This window comes from Mauremys mutica, chromosome 12 (assembly GCF_020497125.1).
Source record: "Mauremys mutica isolate MM-2020 ecotype Southern chromosome 12, ASM2049712v1, whole genome shotgun sequence".
Lineage (NCBI taxonomy): Eukaryota > Metazoa > Chordata > Testudines > Geoemydidae > Mauremys > Mauremys mutica.
In genome coordinates this window covers 44,581,588-44,601,844 of record NC_059083.1, presented here as the reverse complement: position 1 = coordinate 44,601,844, position 20,257 = coordinate 44,581,588, and the positions used below count along the sequence as shown (strand labels likewise).

Here is a 20,257-nt window from a genome sequence, read left to right as displayed (position 1 = left end):
ACAGAACAAGGAGTAATGATCTCAGGTTGCACTGGGGGAGGTTTAGGTTGGATATTAGGGGAAAAAATTCACTTGAAGGGTGGTGAAGCACTGGAATGGGTTACCTAGGGAGGTGGTGGAATCTCCTTCCTTAGAGGTTTTTAAGGTCAGGCTTGACAAAGCTCTGACTGGGATGATTTAGTTGGGGATTGGTCCTGCTTTGTGCAAGGTGGTTGGACTCGAAGACCTCCTGAGGTCCCTTCCAACTCTATGATTCTATGATACTCTCCACCCATCAGACAGGCAGACTAATGGCTGTTTATTGCACACAATGTCCCTGCAGGAGAAACTCCAGGGAGCCCTGGGCCCTCTGAGGAAGGATCTGGAGGATGCCCTAGCGCTGACGTCTAAAGAGAAGGAGAAAACCACGGAGTGGCAGGTGGGTGTCCGTGTTTCTCTCTCCCTGAGCCCTTCCCCCACTGCAGCGCTCCCAGGACGAAGGAGCTGTGAAGCTCCAGGACGAGGGTATGAACCTGCTCTGGTTGCTTGCCCCGTGACAGAGGCTTGGTGCCAGCAGGATCAGGCTGTGTCTCTGTTGGGGGTCTCAGCACAGCAGCTCCTGTATGCGGCAGAGGAGGGGCAATTCCTGAGCATAGTGAGGTGGTGCAAACTCACCCCAGTGCTCTTTGATAGGGGCAAATTCTCAATAGTGGGTGCAGTGTTTTCACTATGACACGGACCCTGTTTCCCTCCTGCAGGTGGGTGTGGTGTGGAGGCTGCTGCAGCCAGTGGGATTCAGGGGCCTCCATGAAATAGCTCCACAGTGTGTCTGCAGCCTGGAGGACACAGGGATTGTTCCTTCTTCATCCTTCCCCCACCTCCTCCCCCACAGTCCCTGCAGAGCATCTGCCCAGTGCCTGGGCTGGACACTAGAGCTGGGGGGAGGATTTACCCCATGGGTGAGGTTCAAAATCACTCAGCTGGCCGGGCTGGGGCTGGGCTGGGAGCTGAGCTCCTCTGAACATCAAACCCAGTTGTGGGTGCTGAGCTCTTTGCAAAGTCTGCCCCAAGGGCACCAACAGGTAGCTGCAGGCTAGTCACTGAGTCATTACCCAGGAGGCTGGGTGGGCTTGTACAGCTCCTGCTGCTGTGGCTTCACTGCTACCAACACCCGAGCAAGCTGGAGTGTGTCTTCACCTGCTGCCTTCACTCCTCCATTGCAGTGTGGACACCCCCTGAGTCAGCAGAGCCAGAGGCAGATCAGTGTAAAGCCAGGCAGAGTTTACCAATTTCACAGCCTCTGCTGCCATCATGTGGCCACCTCATCCCAGTCACCTGCTACTGTTACTGTGACCTTAGCTGTGCTTGTCTGTAGCCAGGGGATGAACCCATGGGATACAATCAATGTCTGTGCCAGTTCACTTGCCTTTCACAGTGAAATCCCTGAAGAGAATTTGGGGTGTGTGAGGAAGACACTGGCTGGTCACTGGACACATGGGCATGGGGTGCTCAGGCAGGCTGGGTGAGGCCAAAGCCAGCTCTGACAATACCCTGGGTGCCAACACCCATGTGTGCCCCACTTCCTTGTGTCCATTCCATGCCATCTGCAATAACACACTGCGGCTTTACAAAGCACCCTAGACAACCCTGCTACCAAACTGGCCTTATTAATTTTGAACTAAAACAAACCCTTTGTGGTATGTTTCTCAAAGTAAATATCCTTACAAACCTGATAGTGATTTAACATTCCCTGCTTCATGGACAGAGGCCCAGTCTGTGTAACTCAACATCTGGCTCACATTTTCTCTGTGCCTTTCCTATTCTTCTATTTCAAGGGGAAAGTGAAGAACAAGAGAGAGATGATTGCAGGTGAATTTAACAAACTGCACACACTGCTGAGAGAGGAGGAGCAGCTGCTTCTGCAGAGCCTGGAGGAGGAGGAGAGGGAGACTCTGCAGAGACTAAGGGAAAATGTCACAAAACTCTCCCAGCAAAGCTCCTCTCTGCAGCAGCTGATCACAGAGATAGAGGAGAAGTGTCAGCAACCAGTTGTCGAACTGCTAAAGGTGAGATGGCATCAAAATTCTCCACCCATCCAGAAGTAGAACTCAGATCCCTGGGTCTGGATTCCAACAATTAGAGTAAATGTGTTCTGTGGTTTACTGATCAACAGAACATCAGGCTAAGGGCTCCATCAGTTCCAAAATATTCCAGTTCATGTTCGAGGGGAATTCTCCTCATGGAGACCCAGTGAGGCCATGGGAGATTAAATGGATGATAGAAGAATGATACTGAGCTGAACCCATCCCTGCTCTGACTCCAGAACATTGGACCCAACACAGATGATAAACACAGATACTGATGGGTTGGGTCCCTAGAAGGGAGAATCCTTTAGCTAAATTCCTGTCTCACCTACATAAATGAAACAAGTGTTAATGCAAAATGGTGTATGAGATTTTACCACAAAACAGTGAAGCCTAGGAGGGTTGATCTATTTTCTAGATGAAAGTTTTATGAACATTGTGTTAATACAGAACATTTTTTCTCTTTTTCCTTTCAGGATATGAAAAGCGCATTGAGCAGGTGTGTTTCCTATTGTCATTGCTTGGATATTCTTGGTGGTGGTTCTGGGATGATGTGTGTACAGAGCAGCTGAGTGATGATGGGACATTTTCTTCATAGAAGTGAGAATGTGAAACTCCAGGAACCAGAAGCTGTTTCTACTGATCTGAAGAACGTGTATAAAATTTCCCTTGACATGAAGGAAGCACTGAAGAGATTCATAGGTGAGTGGATTCTACTGGGACATTCAGCTGTGTTGTGCCTGGGGCTCTGGACACAGCCTGCGACCCCAGGACACGCTTGCACCCAGTTGACAGGCTTGGAGCTGTGATAGCTGGAGGCTGATGCGCTGAGTGCTGGGCAGTTTGCCTGCTACTTACAGCCACCTGCTGGTACTTGCCCAGGTGTCTGACCAGGCCCCATCACTCTGACATCCTGACCCCTCCATGGCTGAGTTACTGGGTGTCCCTGAGCCAGGTGCTGTGAGGCCTGGACTGGGCCCATTGTACTGGGACCTGCACAGATGGGTAACAGATGACGTGTCTGTGCCTCTCTCCTGGGACACGTGAGGGCTGCGTTGTGTGGCCACCATTCAGCACTGCCCCAGCCCCCATTAGCCAAGGCTGGATGAGCTTTCTGAGCTGGAGGAGGGGCCAGTCTAGCTCCTGTGGTCTGACCTGGGCCGTGTGTTACTGGGTAACAAGCTGAATCCTACGGGCCCCTCGTCTGCTCTGAGCACAGCCCAGTGTGAGGTTGGGTCAGTGGTTTGCTGCTCAGTGAGTGAGACTCACTTACAAGAGTGTGACCCTGTCACAACGGCTGAGCGTGAGCTGCCCCCATCCAAATCCCTCCCACAACCCCAGCGTGGAGACTGGGGGCAAAGGCAGAAACCTGACAGCGAGGAGGGACAGAGAAGAAACTAAGGCAGAGGAGACGGGGGTGGGAGGGTTCAGTGAGATCGGTCTGTGATCGTTGAACTGGCCCATTCCTCCTACCCCCGCCGCTCCTCTCTTCCCACCCACCCCCAGCAGGGGGCAGTCGAAGGGGCCAAGCTGGGTGTGTCTGTCCCGGCCAATGGAGGCTGCACAGTCGGTGCCGGCTGCAGGGCCAGGATCTCAGGGCTCCGGGGAGCAGGAACCCCAGGCTGTGGGGGAAGCAGCTTCCTGTCTGTGACTGTCTGGAGCCAGCACATCCCTGCTCCCATCCCCGCTCACTGCTCCCAGCCCAGCACAGTCTGTGCCCACTGGGCCCTGAACCCGGCTGGGCTCTGGATCATTCCACACCCCTGGCCCCTGAGCCTGTCGGGATCCTGAGCCAGTCAGCTCAGTGCCTCGTTCTAGGGGATCACCAGCCCCTGGGGAGCCTCCTGTCAGCCCCCCAGAAGCCCCTTCCTGGGCAGGGCCCCAGGCCCTGAGTCACTCGCTGGCTGCTCCAGGCTGGCCAGGCCCAGGGTCTCCAGCAGGGCTGTTGGTGCTGGCACCACACTCGCTGCCAGAGCTCCCAGCCCCTGACCCAGCCCAGCCTGTTGTCCCAGCGCTGACCCCTCCCCTGCGGGTGGGGACGCTGCTGCTCTCAATGGCTGAGCCCCTCTCTCTGCCGCTGCCTCTGCTGCTGCGCTCGCAGGCTCAGCCTGTGCCAGGGCCAATGCGGTGCTGCTGGGGCTGCTCCTTCCCTCGGCACCTGGGTTCTCTGTGTCTGGGGCAAATGGCGGGTGAGTGGGCAGGGACCTGCTCAGAGACACACGCCCTGAGCTGCACCCAGAGGGCAGAGACTAGCCAGGGCCGGGCAGCCAAGTGCCACCGCGCTGGGATTAACCCTTTCCTTCCCCCCACCCCAGCAGCCCCGGCCGGTCAGTGCCACTCGATTGCCTGTGCTCTGACCCCAGGGACCTGTGTCCGGCAGCTCAGGGGAGTAACTGGGTGAATGTGTGGGGCACCGTAACCAGGGCTTCCTGCACCCCAGGGTCCCGGCTCCCCCGTCACCTGGAGCCTCAGCGCATCCAGGAGCTTCCGTCGACAGCTGCAGCATGGCTCCGGTGAGGCCTGAGCTCCGCCCCGCTCAGAGCCGCGTGGTCAGGGGGCGGGGCTGCGAGCTCTAGGATGAGTGGAGGGAGCTGAGCTCAGCCTGGAGCTTGCAGCCCCACCCCCTGACCACGCGGCTCTGAGCGGGGCAGAGCTCAGGGGCACCGCCGGAGCCACGCTGCAGCGCTGTTCAGGGACGCTGCTGGATGTGCTGAGGCTCCGGGAGAGGGGCGGAGGCGGGCCGGGGCTGGGGAGGGAGCCTCAGCCATTCTCGTGGGGGCCCCTGCGGAGCCTGGGGCCTGGAGCAAATTGCTCCACTTGCCCCTGCCCTGGGCGGCCCTGCCTAGTCCAGCCCCCCACGCTAGGTCAGGGACTAGACTATCCCTGGCAGGGATTTGTCCAACCTGTTCTTACAAACCTCCAGTGACAGAGATCCCACAACCTCCCTTGAAGCTGGGTCCAGAGCTTCACTGCCCTGAGAATTAGCAAGTGTTTCCTCATCTCCAGCCTCAACCTCCCTTGCTGCAGATTGTGCCCGTTGCTCCTTGGACAGGCCCTCACCCTGCCTGCTGGGGCACTGGGGGTGTCACCAAGCCTGAGCATCGCTGGTATCGCACTGAATGGCTGGCGGCGCTGGGCTGGCTCAGGGGGGCAGTGAGGGCAGCTGGGGTCTTTCACTCCCCAGTCACCGATCTCAGCCCAGGCTCAGAGTCCAGTTCCCAGCGGACAGGAGCTCACATCGTAACTCACTTTAACGGCAGCCTCACCGGCCACCTCTGCAGGGCTGCAGGGACAATTCCTCCCCAGGGAGAGGCTCCAGCAGATGTCAGGGCTGAGCCATGTTGGCAGGACAGTGGGGGGCTCACACGGCCTCAGTCTCCTTATACCCTCAATAGACAGAGCTTCAGCAGCCGGGGTGTAAACTGCACTCGTACCCCCAGCACTGAACTCACTGACACTTGCCCAAGCCCCCTCTCTTCCTGGGGTGGGAGCGGGTGAGTAAGGGGCACTGGAAGAGGGGGGCCAGGAGGCCATGGCCCCATCACTTTTACCAATGGGAGGGCTATTCCCTCCCACTTTTTACCAGCTGTAAGGGTGAGTGACGCTGGGGGAGGGGGCCGAGAGGAGAGACCAGGGGGTCAGGGTGTGGGGAAGAGGTGGTGTGAAGGCAGGAGCTCAGGAAGAAGGGGCAGTGTGAGAGCGAGGGTTCAGGGATGCGGGGACAGGAGCTCAGGGAGAAGGGCTGGCACGAGTGGGTGACCCCTCTACTTTGAGGGAGCTTCCATCACTCCTGGGGAGAGCACCATCTCGGATCCTGGTCCATGGGCACATCTGTGTATTTGCCGGGTGTACAGAGCTCTCTGTGTGGAGACACTTTCACGCTCACCCAGGAACCTGTGCTGGGAGGCCCCACTGCCCAGGAGGCTGAGAGCTCTCACTCCCCTGCACTGGGGGTGAAGGGAGGGGCCCTGCGGCTGCTGTTCCCCATCCCAGGAAGGGGGTGAAGGGGATGTGGACACAGACAATGTCCCCTCTTGCACTGTGAGGGGCAGACCTGGCTCCACCCTGGGCTTCAGAGCCTGAGCTCCAGCCAGAACCTGAAAATCTATGCGGCTATTTTTAATTCCAAAGAGGGAGCCCCGCAAGACTGAATCTGTCCACCCTGTTCCAAGACTCACTGCTGCAGGCTGTGTAGAAGGACCCAAAGTGTCTCCAGAGTCTGAGTGTGAAAGTTCCCAGCATGTCTGACCCAGGGCTGGTTAATGAGAGTCAGGGGGGTGGCTGGCGCGGTCGTTAGATGGAGACACCTGAGCTCCTGGGGCACTGAAATGTTCTCTGTGACTGTTATCCGCTCTGGGAGATGCCCAGGTGCAGCTGTAGAGGGTCTGTGCCGCTAGTATCGTCCATGGGACAAATGGCTCTGGGCAGAGAGTTCAGGCTGGAGCCAAGTCTCCATTTTCAGCCTGATCTGTGGGGCTGAGATCAGGGGCCCAGGGGGCATTTGTCTGCAAAGGGCAAATTAAACAGCAGCTCTGGAGTGTTTCATAGCTGATGTCCTGAGCCTGGTCTGCCTGTAACTGCGTTTCTGGGGATGTTGACAGTCTCTCATTGCAGGTCACTGGGATTGGGGCTCCTAAGTTGCTCAGACAGGTTTGCAGTGGAGCAGGGTGAAATGTTTTGGACAAATAGTTTATTTGCTGCAAAATTATATTTCGAGTCAACAGAAACTATTTGTGAATCCATGTCGAGTTCGCTGACTAGTTTCAGTTAAGAGAAAAAGGTGCTGCCTCTTCCCTTGTAGCCTTTAGCCCAGTGGCTGGGCCCTCAGCTGGGAGCCCCAGGTTCAATCCCCCCGTGTGATGCCATGAGGGCTCGACCCGCTGGGCTCCAGGTGTCTGATGACGTCCCACTGTGTCCAAACACTGCCATGGGCACTGGGCCAGAGCATGGGGGTGAGAATGACTCTGCAGCCCAGTGGGTCGGGCCCCCACCTGGGAGCCCAGAGTCCAGCTCCTCTGCTCCAGTGACCCTGTAATTATTGATCCATAACCCCAGTGACGGGAGGGGTTACGGCCCCTGGCACAGCAGTGTCTCAGGCCATGTCTGCCGGGGTTTCCTTGCACTGACGTAGCTGAACCGGTGCAAACCCCTAGTGCAGACGCACTGTGCAGGTGTGAACTGGGACTGGTCCCCGGTGTAGCTTCTCCCAGATGGAGGCGGCAGTAAGTGAGGAAATGCCCCCTCCCCTCCCCACTGCCCTGGCCTCATTAGCAACAGCCCATTAGTATGCATTTATACACCCGCCCCCCCAGAATCTTCCACTGTAATGCCCCCCAAGTGAGTCCAATCCAGACAACTGCCCCCGTGGGGGTGGGGCTGGGGCTGGTGAGGGGAGGGCCTGGCTGTGGGGTTTTCCTGGCTGGAAGGTGGGGCCCGTGTGGCCCACCATCATGGAGAGTCCCAGTTGCTCCCCCTGGGACAGGGCTGCACCCGCAGTGTGTGTGGGGACAGCCACTGACCTGCTCTGAGCGAGAAACCAACCACACATGGCCCGAAAGCGACAGAGATTCCCTGGGGCCTGCCTCTCCCTCCTCCCTCTCTGGCTCCTGCCCCTCCCTTACCCTTCCCCCACCCCTGTGAGGGACCCTGGACCCTGCGTCTATTCTGACCCCTCAACAACATCCCTCCCGCTCTTCTCCCTCCCTTTCTGCTCCCCAGGGTCCCTGCCCCTCCACTCCCACTTTGCCTCCCTGGCACATGCCCCTGCCCTCCACCCATCTCTACCCTGCTGGAACAGCCCATCCCTTCTCCCCCTGCCCTCCACCCTCTCTGACCCGCTGGAACAGCCCCTCTCTTCTCTCCCTGGCATCCTGGCATCTGCCCCTCTCCCCCAAACATCCTCTGCACCCTGGAGCCCTCCCATCACTTCACACCCCCGCTATGTCCTGGCGTCCACCTCTCCCCTTTCCCTCCTCTGCTGTCCTGACTTTCACCCTTCTTACTCCCCTCAGCCCTCCTGACACCTGCCCCTCTCCCCACCCTCTCTGACCCCTGGCACCCGCCCCTTCCCTCATCCCCCTGTGCCCACCCCTCCTCTATCCCCACTCTGACCCCTGGCACCTGCCTCTCCCCAATCCCCTCCCCTAACACCTCCCTCTACCCACCTGCCCTGCCTCTCACCCCTCTCTGCCCCCTGGTGCTTGTCCCTCCCCTCCTCTGCCCTCCCTGTGCCTGCCCTTCTGCTCAACCCCCTCAATCCCCTGGCACCTGCCCTTCCCCTCCCCCCCCCGCACCCCCCTGCTGCCTGCCCCTTCCCTCCTCCTGCCCCCCAACACCTGACCCTCCTCTTGTCCCCTTCCTTCCTGGTGCCCAGCCCCTCCCCACCCTCTGCCCCACTGACCCTGCTCTCCTCTCGCCCCTCTGCCACCATCACTCATGCCACCTTCTCTTTATTTCTCACCCCTGCCCCTCCCCTCCCCCTCTGGCTCCGTGACACCTGCACCCCTCAGCACCCCTCCAGTCCCCTGCTGCCAGCTCCTCCTCTGCCCCAAGTCCCAGCTCTACCCTGGCCCCATCTGCCTCCCTGGTGCCTGCTGTTTCCTTTGCCTCCTCTGCCTGCCGGATGCAAGTCCCTTCCCTCACCCCCCTTTGGGACCCCTGGTCTCAGCCCTTCCCCTCACCTCAGCACTGCCCCACCCCTCCCCTCCCCCTTTCCTAACCTCTGGGCCCCACCCTCCCTTCATCCTCCCTCTGCCTCCCTGGTGCCCACATCTCCCTGCACACGCCTCTGCCCCCCTAGGGCCTGCCCTTCTCCACACCCCTCTCTGCCCCCCTTCTGCTCACTTGCTCCCTCACCCCCTATTCTGCCCCTTTGGCACCAATGTCTGTTCATTCGCTCCCCCCCCCAATGGTTCCACCTCCCCACTCCTCATCATCTCACCCCATGGCAGCTCACCCACCCCTTGATTTCCCCTGCCCCATTGGAGCTCCCCCATTCCCTCACACCCCTCTGCCCCCTGGTGCCTGCCCCTTCCCTTGCTTCCCTGTGCCCTCTGGGGTCCATCCCCTTCTTCTGCCCTGGTGCCCAACCACCCGCCTGCAGCCCCCTGGAACCTGCCCTTCACCCTCCTCCGCCCCCTGTTGCCCCTCCCTTCCCCTGTCCCCCCATTGCCCTTGTGCCTGCCCCACCCCTATGTCCCTCCCTCCACCCCTCTGCTCCTGTCACCTCCCCCTCCCCTTTCCTCTCCCAGCATCAGTCTGTCCCCTCCCCTCCCCCGCCTCCCCTGACACCTTCCCACTCCTCCCACGTTCCTCCTGCCCTTCCCCCTCATTGTCTCCTCGCAGGCAGAGGGTCCCTGACTCCCTTCAGCCAACAACGCCCCCTGCCCACCCCAGTGATTAATGGGACACAGGTTAATTTCCCTTTGATCCCAGTTGTTACCGAAATATCGGGTCTGCCTAGCTGAGAGCCAATAACAGCCTGACAGGGATAAGGAAAAATGCTTTATTCTGCAGAAGAAAGGAGAGCTCTGTAGTAGATACAGAAAACTCTACTGCACACAAGTTTCACAAGCTTTTTATACACTTTCAGACAAAGACCATACCGTGTTAACACTTCATTGGGGGGTGTCAAGCCCCGTAACACGCTATCTGTTCAAGAAAGATTGGCTTGAAGCGGAATGTTTTTCTGTCTCTGCCAGCAAAAGAAAGATTAGTTACAAAGTTCAAGGTACTGTGTATGTGAGGCCTTGTGGAGGCTTCTGCCTCCTCCTACTGGCCGTTTGCAAAACTATGAAAAGGCGGGGGGGGGGGACTATAGCTTTCACAGTTCCCCCATTCGGGCCTTACAATCTGAGCTATCAATCTGTCAATCCTTTCCGTGTCCAGGCCAGGTGAGGTTTCCCGGGCCCTCCCCCAGCTCAGATTGTCAGGCCCGTTACGTAACTTACGATCAAGCTGAAGAGACAGGTATTCGGTTGTCTTAGGGTACGTCTACACTACGGGACTATTCCGAATTTGCATAAACCGGTTTTGTAAAACAGATTTTATAAAATCGAGTGCGCGCGGCCACACTAAACACATTAAATCGGTGGTGTGCGTCCATGGTCCGAGGCTAGCGTCGATTTCTGGAGCGTTGCACCGTGGGTAGCTATCCCGTAGCTATCCCATAGTTCCCGCAGCCTCCCCCGCCCCTTGGCATTTCCGGGTTGAGATCCCAGTGCCTGATGGGGCAAAAATCATTGTCGCGGGTGGTTCTGGGTACAGCCTCACCCCTCCCTCCCTGAGCAGCAGACAACCGTTTCACGCCTTTTTTGCTTGGTGAACTGTGCAGACGCCATAGCACAGCAAGCATGGACCCTGCTCAGCTCAATACCGCAATCGTGAATGTTTTAAACACCTCGCGCACTCTCGTGCAGTCTATGGTGAACCAGGACCTTCAATCCGAGGCGAGGAGGAGGCGGATACGGCAGCGCGGCGATGACAGTGATGAGGACGTAGACACAGAATTCTCTCAAACCGCGGGCCCCTGTGCTTTGGAGATCCTGATGGTAATGGGGCAGATCCTATCCATTGAACGCCGATTTTGGGCCCGGGAAACAAGCACTGACTGGTGGGACCGCATTGTGTTGCAGGTGTGGGACGATTCCCAGTGGCTGCGAAACTTTCACATGCGTAAGGGCACTTTCATGGAACTTTGTGACTTGCTTGCCCCTGCCCTGAAACGCCATAATACCAAGATGAGAGCAGCCCTCACAGTAGAGAAGCGAGTGGCGATAGCCCTGTGGAAGCTTGCAACGCCAGACAGCTACCGGTCAGTCGGGAATCAATTTGGAGTTGGAAAATCTACTGTGGGGGCTGCTGTGATGCAAGTAGCCAAAGCAATCACTAAGCTGCTGCTACGAAAAGTTGTGACTCTGGGAAACGTGCAGGCCATAGTGGATGGCTTTGCTGCACTGGGATTCCCTAACTGTGTGGGGGGGGCGATAGATGGAACCCATATCCCTATCTTGGCACCGCAGCGCCAGGGCACCCAGTACGTAAACCGGAAGGGGTACTTTTCAATGGTGCTGCAAGCACTGGTAGATCACAAGGAACGTTTCACAAACATCCACGTGGGATGGCCAGGGAGGGTTCATGACGCTCGCGTCTTCAGAAGCACTACCCTGTTTAAACGGCTGCAGCAAGGGAATTACTTCCCAGACCAGAAAATAACAGTTGGGGATGTTGAAATGCCTGTCGTTATCCTGGGGGACCCAGCCTACCCCTTGATGCCATGGCTCATGAAGCCATACACAGGCAGCCTGGACAGTGGTCAGGATCTGTTCAATTACAGGCTGAGCAAGTGCAGAATGGTGGTGGAATGTGCATTTGGCCGTTTAAAGGCGCGCTGGCGGACAATACTGACTCGCTCAGACCTCAGCCAAACCAATGTCCCCTATGTTTTTACTGCTTGCTGTATTCTCCACAATCTCTGTGAGAGTAAGGGGGAGACCTTTATGGCGGGGTGGGAGGCTGAGGCAAATCACCTGGCCGCTGATTACGCGCAGCCAGACACCAGGGAGATTAGAAGAGCACACCAGGAAGCGGTGCGCATCAGAGAAGCTTTGAAAACGAGCTTCATCAATTGCCAGGGTACAGTGTGACTGCTGTGTTTGTTGATGAACACCCAACCCCCTTGATTGACTCAGTCCCTGTAAGCAACTCCCCCTCCCCCTTCGAGTACAGCTTACTTATGCAAATAAAGTCACTCTCATTTAAAAAGCATGAATTCTTTATTGATTCATTATAAAAAGAGGGAGAGAAGTAAGGGTGTGGTTTGGGAGGAGGATAGGAGGGATGGAGAAGGCCATTAAAAAAAATTCACAGTAACGACATCCTTCTGGTTGGTCTGTCCACGGGGGTGGAGTGGGCGGGTGCACGGAGCCTCCCCCCACGCGTTCTTACACGTCTTGGTGAGGAGGATGTGGAACATGGTGAGGGTTGAGGGTGGTTATACAGGGGCTGCAGCGGCACTCTGTGATACTGCTGCCGTTCCTGAAGCTCCACCAGACGCCGGAGCATGTCAGTTTGATCACGCAGCAGCCCCAGAGTTGCATCCCGCCACCGCTGATCTTCCTGCTGCCACCGCTGATTTTCCTGCTGGTCTTCCTGCCGCCACCTCTCATCTCGGTTGTCCCTCCTGTCCTCACGTTCATCCCTTCTGTCCTCACGTTCACTGGCCTCTTTCCTGTAATTTGATACCACGTCCTTCCACTCATTCAGATGAGCTCTTTCATTGCGTGTAACTTCCATAATATCCGAGAACATCTCATCTCGCGTCTTCTTTTTCCTCCGCCTTATCTGTGCTAGCCTTTGGGATGGAGGAGGGATGGTTGAAAAATTTGCAGCTGCATGAGGGAGATAAATATTTAGAAAGATACATTTTACAGAACAATGGTTATACTCTTTCACAGTGAACAGCACTATTCACCTAGCACATGTGATTTCCCTACAAGGTCGCATTTTTCATCTTAATAGTGAGTGCTTGCAGCTCTGGAGTTACAGATCTCACAGACACAGGTCCAGGCATCAGAATTCAGCTTGCATGCGGCCATGGTAAGCCACTGTCTTTCAGCTTCCTAAGTGATTTACCCCTCCCCCCCAACGCATGGCTAATACCACGCTAGCTCCCTGCTAATCAACAACCTTCCCACCCCCCCCCCACCCACTGCGTGGCTGGTAGCTTGGGGAAGATCGCCGGTGACCAAACACAGAAAAGATAATCGGCATTTCACTCCTCCCCTCCCCCCACTTCGCTACGTGCAGGAAAGTTTTTTTTTAAGCTGCTGCACTCCACGAACCCAGTAGAAAAATGGCCACCCCCCTTACTTAAATTCCTGATTTTTAACCAGGTTATCCTGAACGATATCACTTTGCTGAGGATAACAGAACAAGATAAAGAGCGGATGCTTCTTGAATGCCAGCAGTCACCGGGACCATACGCTGCTATGCTTTGCCACGCAATGATACCTGATTACTTGCTACATGCATGGCGTGGTAAAGTGTCCTACCATGGTGGGCGGAACAAGGCTGCCTTGCCCAGAAACCTTCTGCAAAGGCTTCTGGAGTACCTACAGGAGCGCTTCATCGAGATGTCCCTGGAGGATTTCCTCTCAATCCCCGGACATGTTAACAAACTTTTCTAAGTAACTATACTGTCTGTGAATGCATCCCAAGTCCTCAGGGCAAATCAATCATTAAAAAAGGCTTGGTTAAAAAACAATGTTTGCTATTTGCAAAGGTACACTCACCAGAGCTCCCTTCCATGGCGTCATTGTCTGGGATAGTGGCTTGTGAGGGCTGGGAGGAGGGTAATTCCGTCAGGGTGATAAAAAGCTCCTGGCTGCTGGGGCTCACGGAGTGCTGTGTGCTCTCTGCTAGGTCTTCCTCCTCTTCTTCATCTTCATCTTCCCCGTCTGCATAATCCTCAGCCATGGCAGAGATTACAACCCCCACCTCGGAATCCACGATCAGGGGTGGGGTACTTGTGGCGCAGCCCCCTAAAATTGCATGCAGCTCAGCATAGAAGCGGCATGTTTTTCGACCTGCCCCTGACCTTCCGTTTGCTTCTTTGGTTTTCTGGTAGGCTTGTCTGAGCTCCTTAACTTTCACTCTGCACTGCACTGAGTCCCTGTTGTGGGATTTTATCCGTCATAGCCTTAGAAATTCTTTCAAATACTTTTTCATTTCGTCTTTTGGAACGCAGTTCTGTTAGCACTGAATCCTCTCCCCAGATAGCGATCAGATCCAGTACCTCCCGTGCAGTCCATGCTGGGGCTCTTTTATGATTCTCAGGAGACTGCATTGTTAACTGTGTTGATGAGCTGTGCATGGTCACCTGTGCTGATGAGCTCTCCACGCTGGGGAAGCAGGAAATGAATTTCAAAAGTTCGCGGGGCTTTTCCTGTCTACCTGGCCAGTGCATCCGAGTTCAGAATGCTGTCCAGAGCGGTCACTGGTGCACTGTGGGATACCGCCCGGAGGCCAATACCGTCGATCAGCGGCCACACTAACCCTAATCCGTTATGGTAATACTGATACTAGCGTTACTCCTCTCGTTAGGGAGGAGTACAGAAACCGGTTTAAAGAGCCATTAAAATCGATATAAGGTGCCTCCTAGTGTGGACGGTTGTGGCGTTAAATCGGTTTTACGCTCCTAAAACTGATTTAAACGCCTAGTGTAGACCAGGCTTTACAGACAGCAGAGCTTTTGGTGACAGTATTACACAGACATTTTGCACATTGAATCATCATCCAACTAACACATAGGAAGAATAGACTGAAAACAATCCATTTAACAATAGTACGGAAAAGGTCAGTGAACCAAGACCCAAGGTCTGGCAGGAGGTCCTCAAAACTAAAGGCGTGATCAAGAGATACAGCATGAAATACAACAGCAGCATTCTTAATAGCTTGTAAATCCTTTCGTGTCCGGTACGTCGGTTTGGGCACTCTCTCCTCCAGTGACCAAGTTGCTTACAGTAATGGCATACATCATTTGCACGGCTTGGGGCCCCCCCCTATCTGCCTTCAGTTGCCACTTGGGGGGTCCCCACCTCCCTCCTTGTTTTTCGCTCCCCGCGTTCACAAGGGCTGCTAGCATTCTCACCTGTTTGGTCTCTTGAATTTTATCTCTTGTGTGATACACACGGGTGGCTACGCTTACCAGTTCCTCCAGGGATTTTCCCTCAGCGCCTTCGAGCTGCTGCAACCACTTCTTAATGTCCGGAGCTGACTGAGAGATAAAAATAAGCCTGACCGTGGACTGTATGTCCACAGCCTTGAGGTCTATATTAGTAAAAGTACAAAATGCTTTACAAAGTCTCTCATAAAAGTCAGAAGGGTGTTCTTCTTTCCCTTGCACAGTATTATGGACTTTTGACCAATCTAGAGTTCTTTCTCCTGCTTGTTTTATACCTGTCAAAACATGGGTTAAAAATTTCTTTAAGGTTGCCTGGTGGGTTGAATTATTCGGATTCTATTGGGTAGGGTTAGTGAGAGCTATCAAATCACACCTGTCACCGGCAGCCTCCGCTGCATCCCGGGCCCCCCTTAGGACCCGCTCTTTCTCCTCCATGCACAGTAGGCAATCTAAAAGTTGGCCCACGTCTTGCCAATCAGGATTATGAGACTGAAAAATAGCACGGAATCGCCTGTGAATGATGTCCGGGTCGTCTCTGAGGTGAGGTGTAGTGTTTTTCCAGTTCATAAGATCTGCTGTAGTAAAAGGGACATGTACATAATGGTCCACAACCTCTCCATCTGTAGTGGGTACCGGGATGGTCCGAAGGGGTGCCTGAATTTTAACTGCATCCTCCTCATAGATTACTCCCTGTCTCGTACGAGATGGACTAATGGCGGTAGACAGAACAGAAGTGTACCCACTACCCGTCGCTCCACTAGTGGATTCATTAACTTGAATTGTGGTTGCCTCAGTCTTCAGTGGGAGGATCACTGTCTTGGGCCCCGTAGACAAGGAAACCTGATCCGTCACAGCATGTGATATTGCTGCCGAGGGTGGCCGCGGTCTAAGACAATACATTGGGGGGGTATCTTCCCAACAATCGGCTTCACTTGGGGCAGAAGCTTTTGGGAATAGGGGGTTCTGGATTTTTATCTTCTTTAAACAACGATGAGCCTCATCGTCCCACAAAAACCAATAGTCCATTTGACCAGGCGCTTGATTCTCTAATATCAGGCGCAAAGGAGTTAAATAAGTCAGAATATCAAAGGAACCAAATTCGGGCCATGCAGTCCCCAGGGTTGGCCAGTCCTGGGTGCAAAGTTGTACAAAGCGCTTCCTTGATATACCTTTCTGAACACCGGGTAAAGGCCATTTACTTAACATATAATCTAAAGAGCTATCCTTAGAGGGTTTTTCCAGAGACCCACCCATCTGTCTGCTGACACTCAACCTGAAAAGAGAATTACTCAGAGATCAGTGGGAATTACAGTCTAATCCAGGTTTTCCTACTTCTATTACACTGTCCGTTACAGGGGGCGGGACAGAAGGATCTCAATACAACCTCAGAGCTTCATCGCACATATGGCTTCCACTCTGAGGAATTACGAACGAGAAGTTCAGTTCCGCCCACACACCTAACGCCCAAATGAACAGAGCAGAAAAACAACAGTAACCGGTTAAACAGAACAGAACAAAACCAGATAGTGCACCAAAACCAGATAGTGTTTCCTTATCCTATTAGGGCTCACCTTATTGGAACACGAACCCCAGGGGCCGCGGTGAAGCAGAGAAAGAGGGGCCAAACACCCCGTTGGTGCCGTTCCCAGTTCGCCGCAGCCGTCCGGAGTCCAATGTCCGAGCTAGGAGAGTCCCGTCTGGAGTCGCCAAAAACTGTTACCGAAATATCGGGTCTGCCTAGCTGAGAGCCAATAACAGCCTGACAGGGATAAGGAAAAATGCTTTATTCTGCAGAAGAAAGGAGAGCTCTGTAGTAGATACAGAAAACTCTACTGCACACAAGTTTCACAAGCTTTTTATACACTTTCAGACAAAGACCATGCCGTGTTAACACTTCATTGGTGGGTGTCAAGCCCCTTAACACGCTATCTGTTCAAGAAAGACTGGCTTGAAGCGGAATCTTTTTCTGTCTCTGCCAGCAAAAGAAAGATTAGTTACAAAGTTCAAGGTACTGTGTATGTGAGGCCTTGTGGAGGCTTCTGCCTCCACCTACTGGCCGTTTGCAAAACTATGAAAAGGCGGGGGGGGGGGGGAGGGCTATAGCTTTCACACAGTGACCAGCCAGTGCCCCCGGCCCTGACTCTGTGACTCTCTCCCCAGTGGACGTGACTCTGGATCCAGACACGGCTCATACCTGGCTCGTCCTGTCTGAGGATCGGAAACATGTGAGACACGGAGACACACGCCGGGATCTGCCCGACAACCCTGAGAGATTTGATCCTTGTGTCTCTGTCCTGGGCACTGAGGGGTTTGCGGGCGGGAGGTGTTACTGGGAGGTGGAGGTGGGAGACAAGACAGGCTGGGACCTGGGGGTTTGTAGGGAATCTGTGAGCAGGAAGGGGCAGGTCAGACTCTCACCTGGGAATGGATACTGGGCCGTGGTGCTCAGGGATGGGGGTTACGAGGCCTGCACCTCCCCCCCAACCCCCCTCCCCGTGAGCGTCAGGCCCAGCCGGGTGGGGATTTTCCTGGACTATGAGGCGGGCGAGGTCTCGTTTTACAATGTGACTGACAGGTCCCATCTCTTCATTTTCACTGGCACCTTCTCCGGGACTCTCCACCCTTATTTCAGTCCTGGTCTCAACGCTGGGGGTACAAACTCAGCTCCCCTGATAATCTGCCTGGTCCCAGCTCAGGCTGGAGGGAATCTCTGTCCCTGACAGTGACCCCGCGGCACAGACTGGCCCCTCCCAGTCCTGCTGCTCTTCCCAGACCCGGTGGGGGGCCAGTTACTGCAGCAACTGGACTTTCTGTGCTGACCGGACACTGCCAGTTTCCCTTTTCAACTGGAGGTTCCAGTCGAAAACCGGACACCTGGCAACCCCCAGCTCCCACCTTTCCCATCCCCTGCCCCAGGGGTAGCAGATGGTGGGGGATGGGGTCATTCACTCCTGTCAGAATTTTCTACCCCTGTGAAATCTCAATGTAAAATATGAAAGAAAAAAGATGATTCTAATTTAGAAAATATTATTGTAACAAGGTGTAAATACAAGAATATTTTAATTTACATTTCAACAGTGTCTTAAAAACAGGCATCTAAACATATTTTTAGAAATGGAATTATTTACATTTTTTAAATCTTTCCCTCAAATCTATAATGAAATTTAACTTCTCTAAATAATGTCATTTGTATTTCAACTGTGGAATTTCAAGAAATCCAAAATATTTATCTTAACAAAATAAACTATTAAATTGTCAGACTGGGTTGTTCAGTTACAATGTACATGTGTCATAAACATCACAACTACACACATGTGCAGCTGCTCTCTGTTCTCTCTCCTCCTCTCTTTATTTTCTTGGCTGGTTGTCTCTGGCAGGCAGGGCACATATACCCACCTCCATCCTGCACTACACCTTTGAAAATTAATAGTTGAAAAAATGATACATATATTGCTTAATTAATTCTAAGTTAACTCACACAAGATTGTATAATAATCTTTGAACTTCTGTCAGCATTAATTCATGTGGTTTTTAACTAACTACATATCATTGGTAATCAAGATATGACCCTTCCTTTCTTTTTCTCACATCAATTAACAAAACACAGTCCCCAACCTCAACTGCTCTCTTCCTATCGATAGAAATCTCTTCTACAACCTCCAGTTTTTAGTTTATTTTTCTTTAGACATATTATTTACTGGCAATGTATTGTCACTGTGCACTATTGATTTCAATGTACTGCCAGGCTCTTCATGTTCTTGGTTATAAGGACACAACAAATGTAGTTTGATAAAGAAATAGAGAAGGGGTTGTGTTCCTTTACTCTACTATCACAAATTAATTTAATTGTATTAAAGACGCCGGCAGTTAATGACACATAACATGAAATTTGGTGAAGCTTTTTGGCAAACCTTTCTTCTCAGCCATAAATCAGTTGAAAGGGTGATATTTTTGTTGTCATGTGAGGTTTAGAGTACAAAGAATAGAAAGTTTCTCCAGGAAATTCATCACAATTCCTGTGGGTTCTGTCCACCACCTTCACTAATGCTCTGTAAAAATAGTGACTGATTGATCTAATTCCTTGAAATTAGCTGTTGAACCTAATTTCTTGAAGAGCTAGCTGAGCAAACTCTGAGGGGAGGCACATCACATGGCATTGCTAGGACTCCTTTTTGTTTTAAACTTGATGCGTTATGAACATTTTCAATGTAATAATTCAGTTTTGAAGATTTATTCACAATATGCCATTCATGGCAGAGTGCCCTAAACTTACTTGATTATTTGAAAATAAATACCCTAAAATTATCTTTTAATGGATTCATTTGTGCTTTTTATCCAGGCTACTGGTGTCTAGGTGGCATGGGCTCTTGAAGTTTTGTGTTCTTTCTAGTTTTTAACACAGGGAAATATTAATCTAAAAATAGATAATTTTTCCATACAATTTCCTTCAGAAATATCTATGTTCTTTTCTCTATTTCTCACTGAACTATGTGTAATTACTGTGTTCCCTTATCCAATCTTATTGTGTTATTACATGGGGAAATATGTTGGCAAATAGGTTAATATACAACATGGTTTTTACTATCTGACAAGACACAAAAATCTGTTGTCACTCACAATTTACAGCATGAAGTGTCATGAAGAGATTGCTGGCAATGTTCATTTTTAAATTTCTAACTGTGAATGGGCTCCCGCATCAGTTCCTGCAACCCCTGGCTGGCAGACCTCTCTGTGAATGAAGCAGCATTCAGTCTGCCAGGGAACTTCCACCAAGCGTCTTTATGACTTTTTACGGTGCATCACAACATAGCAGCAGTTATGAGGAGCCCCCTTCCTGCTCCCTGATTCAGACTTTTATGCTGCTGCTTTCTTCTCAGCACTGAGCTAGTGACCGCATCAGGCTCCATACAGGTGCAAGTGATCCCCTCTGCCCTTCCAAACCCAAACTGCTCAGTCCCTCCTTGTCTAACTGCACTCGGTGCCCTGAGTGTTCTCAGTTACCAGGGTGCTGGCATCCAAAGGGCTCAGTTTGTAGCTGCTAACAGCCCCCAGGGGCGGCTCCAGGCACTCGCGCTTCAAGCGTGTGCCTGGGGCGGCAAGCCGCGGGGGGCGCTCTGCCGGCCGCCGCGAGGGCGGCAGGCAGGGTGCCTTCTGCGGCTTGCCTGCGGAGGGTCCACTGATCCCGTGGCTTCAGCTGACCTCCCGCAGGCACGCCGAAGCCGCGGGACCAGCGGACCCTTTGTGCTTGGGGCAGCAAAATGTCTAGAGCCGCCCCTAACAGCCCCTGTCACACGGCCATGATTGTGTAATTGACCATATAGTGAAAATGTAAACGGTTACCTCATGATTCATTTCAGAACCTAGATCTGCTAGTATCTGCTCTGCACAGCCATGTTGATATATAATTTTACATGTCTTCTTTGCCACCTCATGTGCTGTCAGAGTTCGAAGTGGAAATTCTTCTACCTCTTTTGAAAAATCATCTGTACCTGTCAGTACATACTGGTATCGC

General features: G+C 53.1%; 1 protein-coding gene across 1 annotated transcript in view; it reads left to right on the top strand.

The window, feature by feature from the left end:
* The window catches only part of LOC123345980 (E3 ubiquitin-protein ligase TRIM39-like), a 37,852-nt gene extending 20,387 nt beyond the window's left edge, over positions 1–17,465 (top strand). Inside the window, exons 2-6 of the mRNA XM_044983123.1 lie at positions 323–418; positions 1,815–2,045; positions 2,540–2,562; positions 2,662–2,765; positions 16,906–17,465. Of these exons, the coding sequence (XP_044839058.1) occupies positions 323–418; positions 1,815–2,045; positions 2,540–2,562; positions 2,662–2,765; positions 16,906–17,465 (1,014 nt within the window). The remainder of the gene's footprint in view (positions 1–322; positions 419–1,814; positions 2,046–2,539; positions 2,563–2,661; positions 2,766–16,905) is intronic.
* The last annotated feature ends 2,792 nt before the right edge of the window (positions 17,466–20,257 follow it).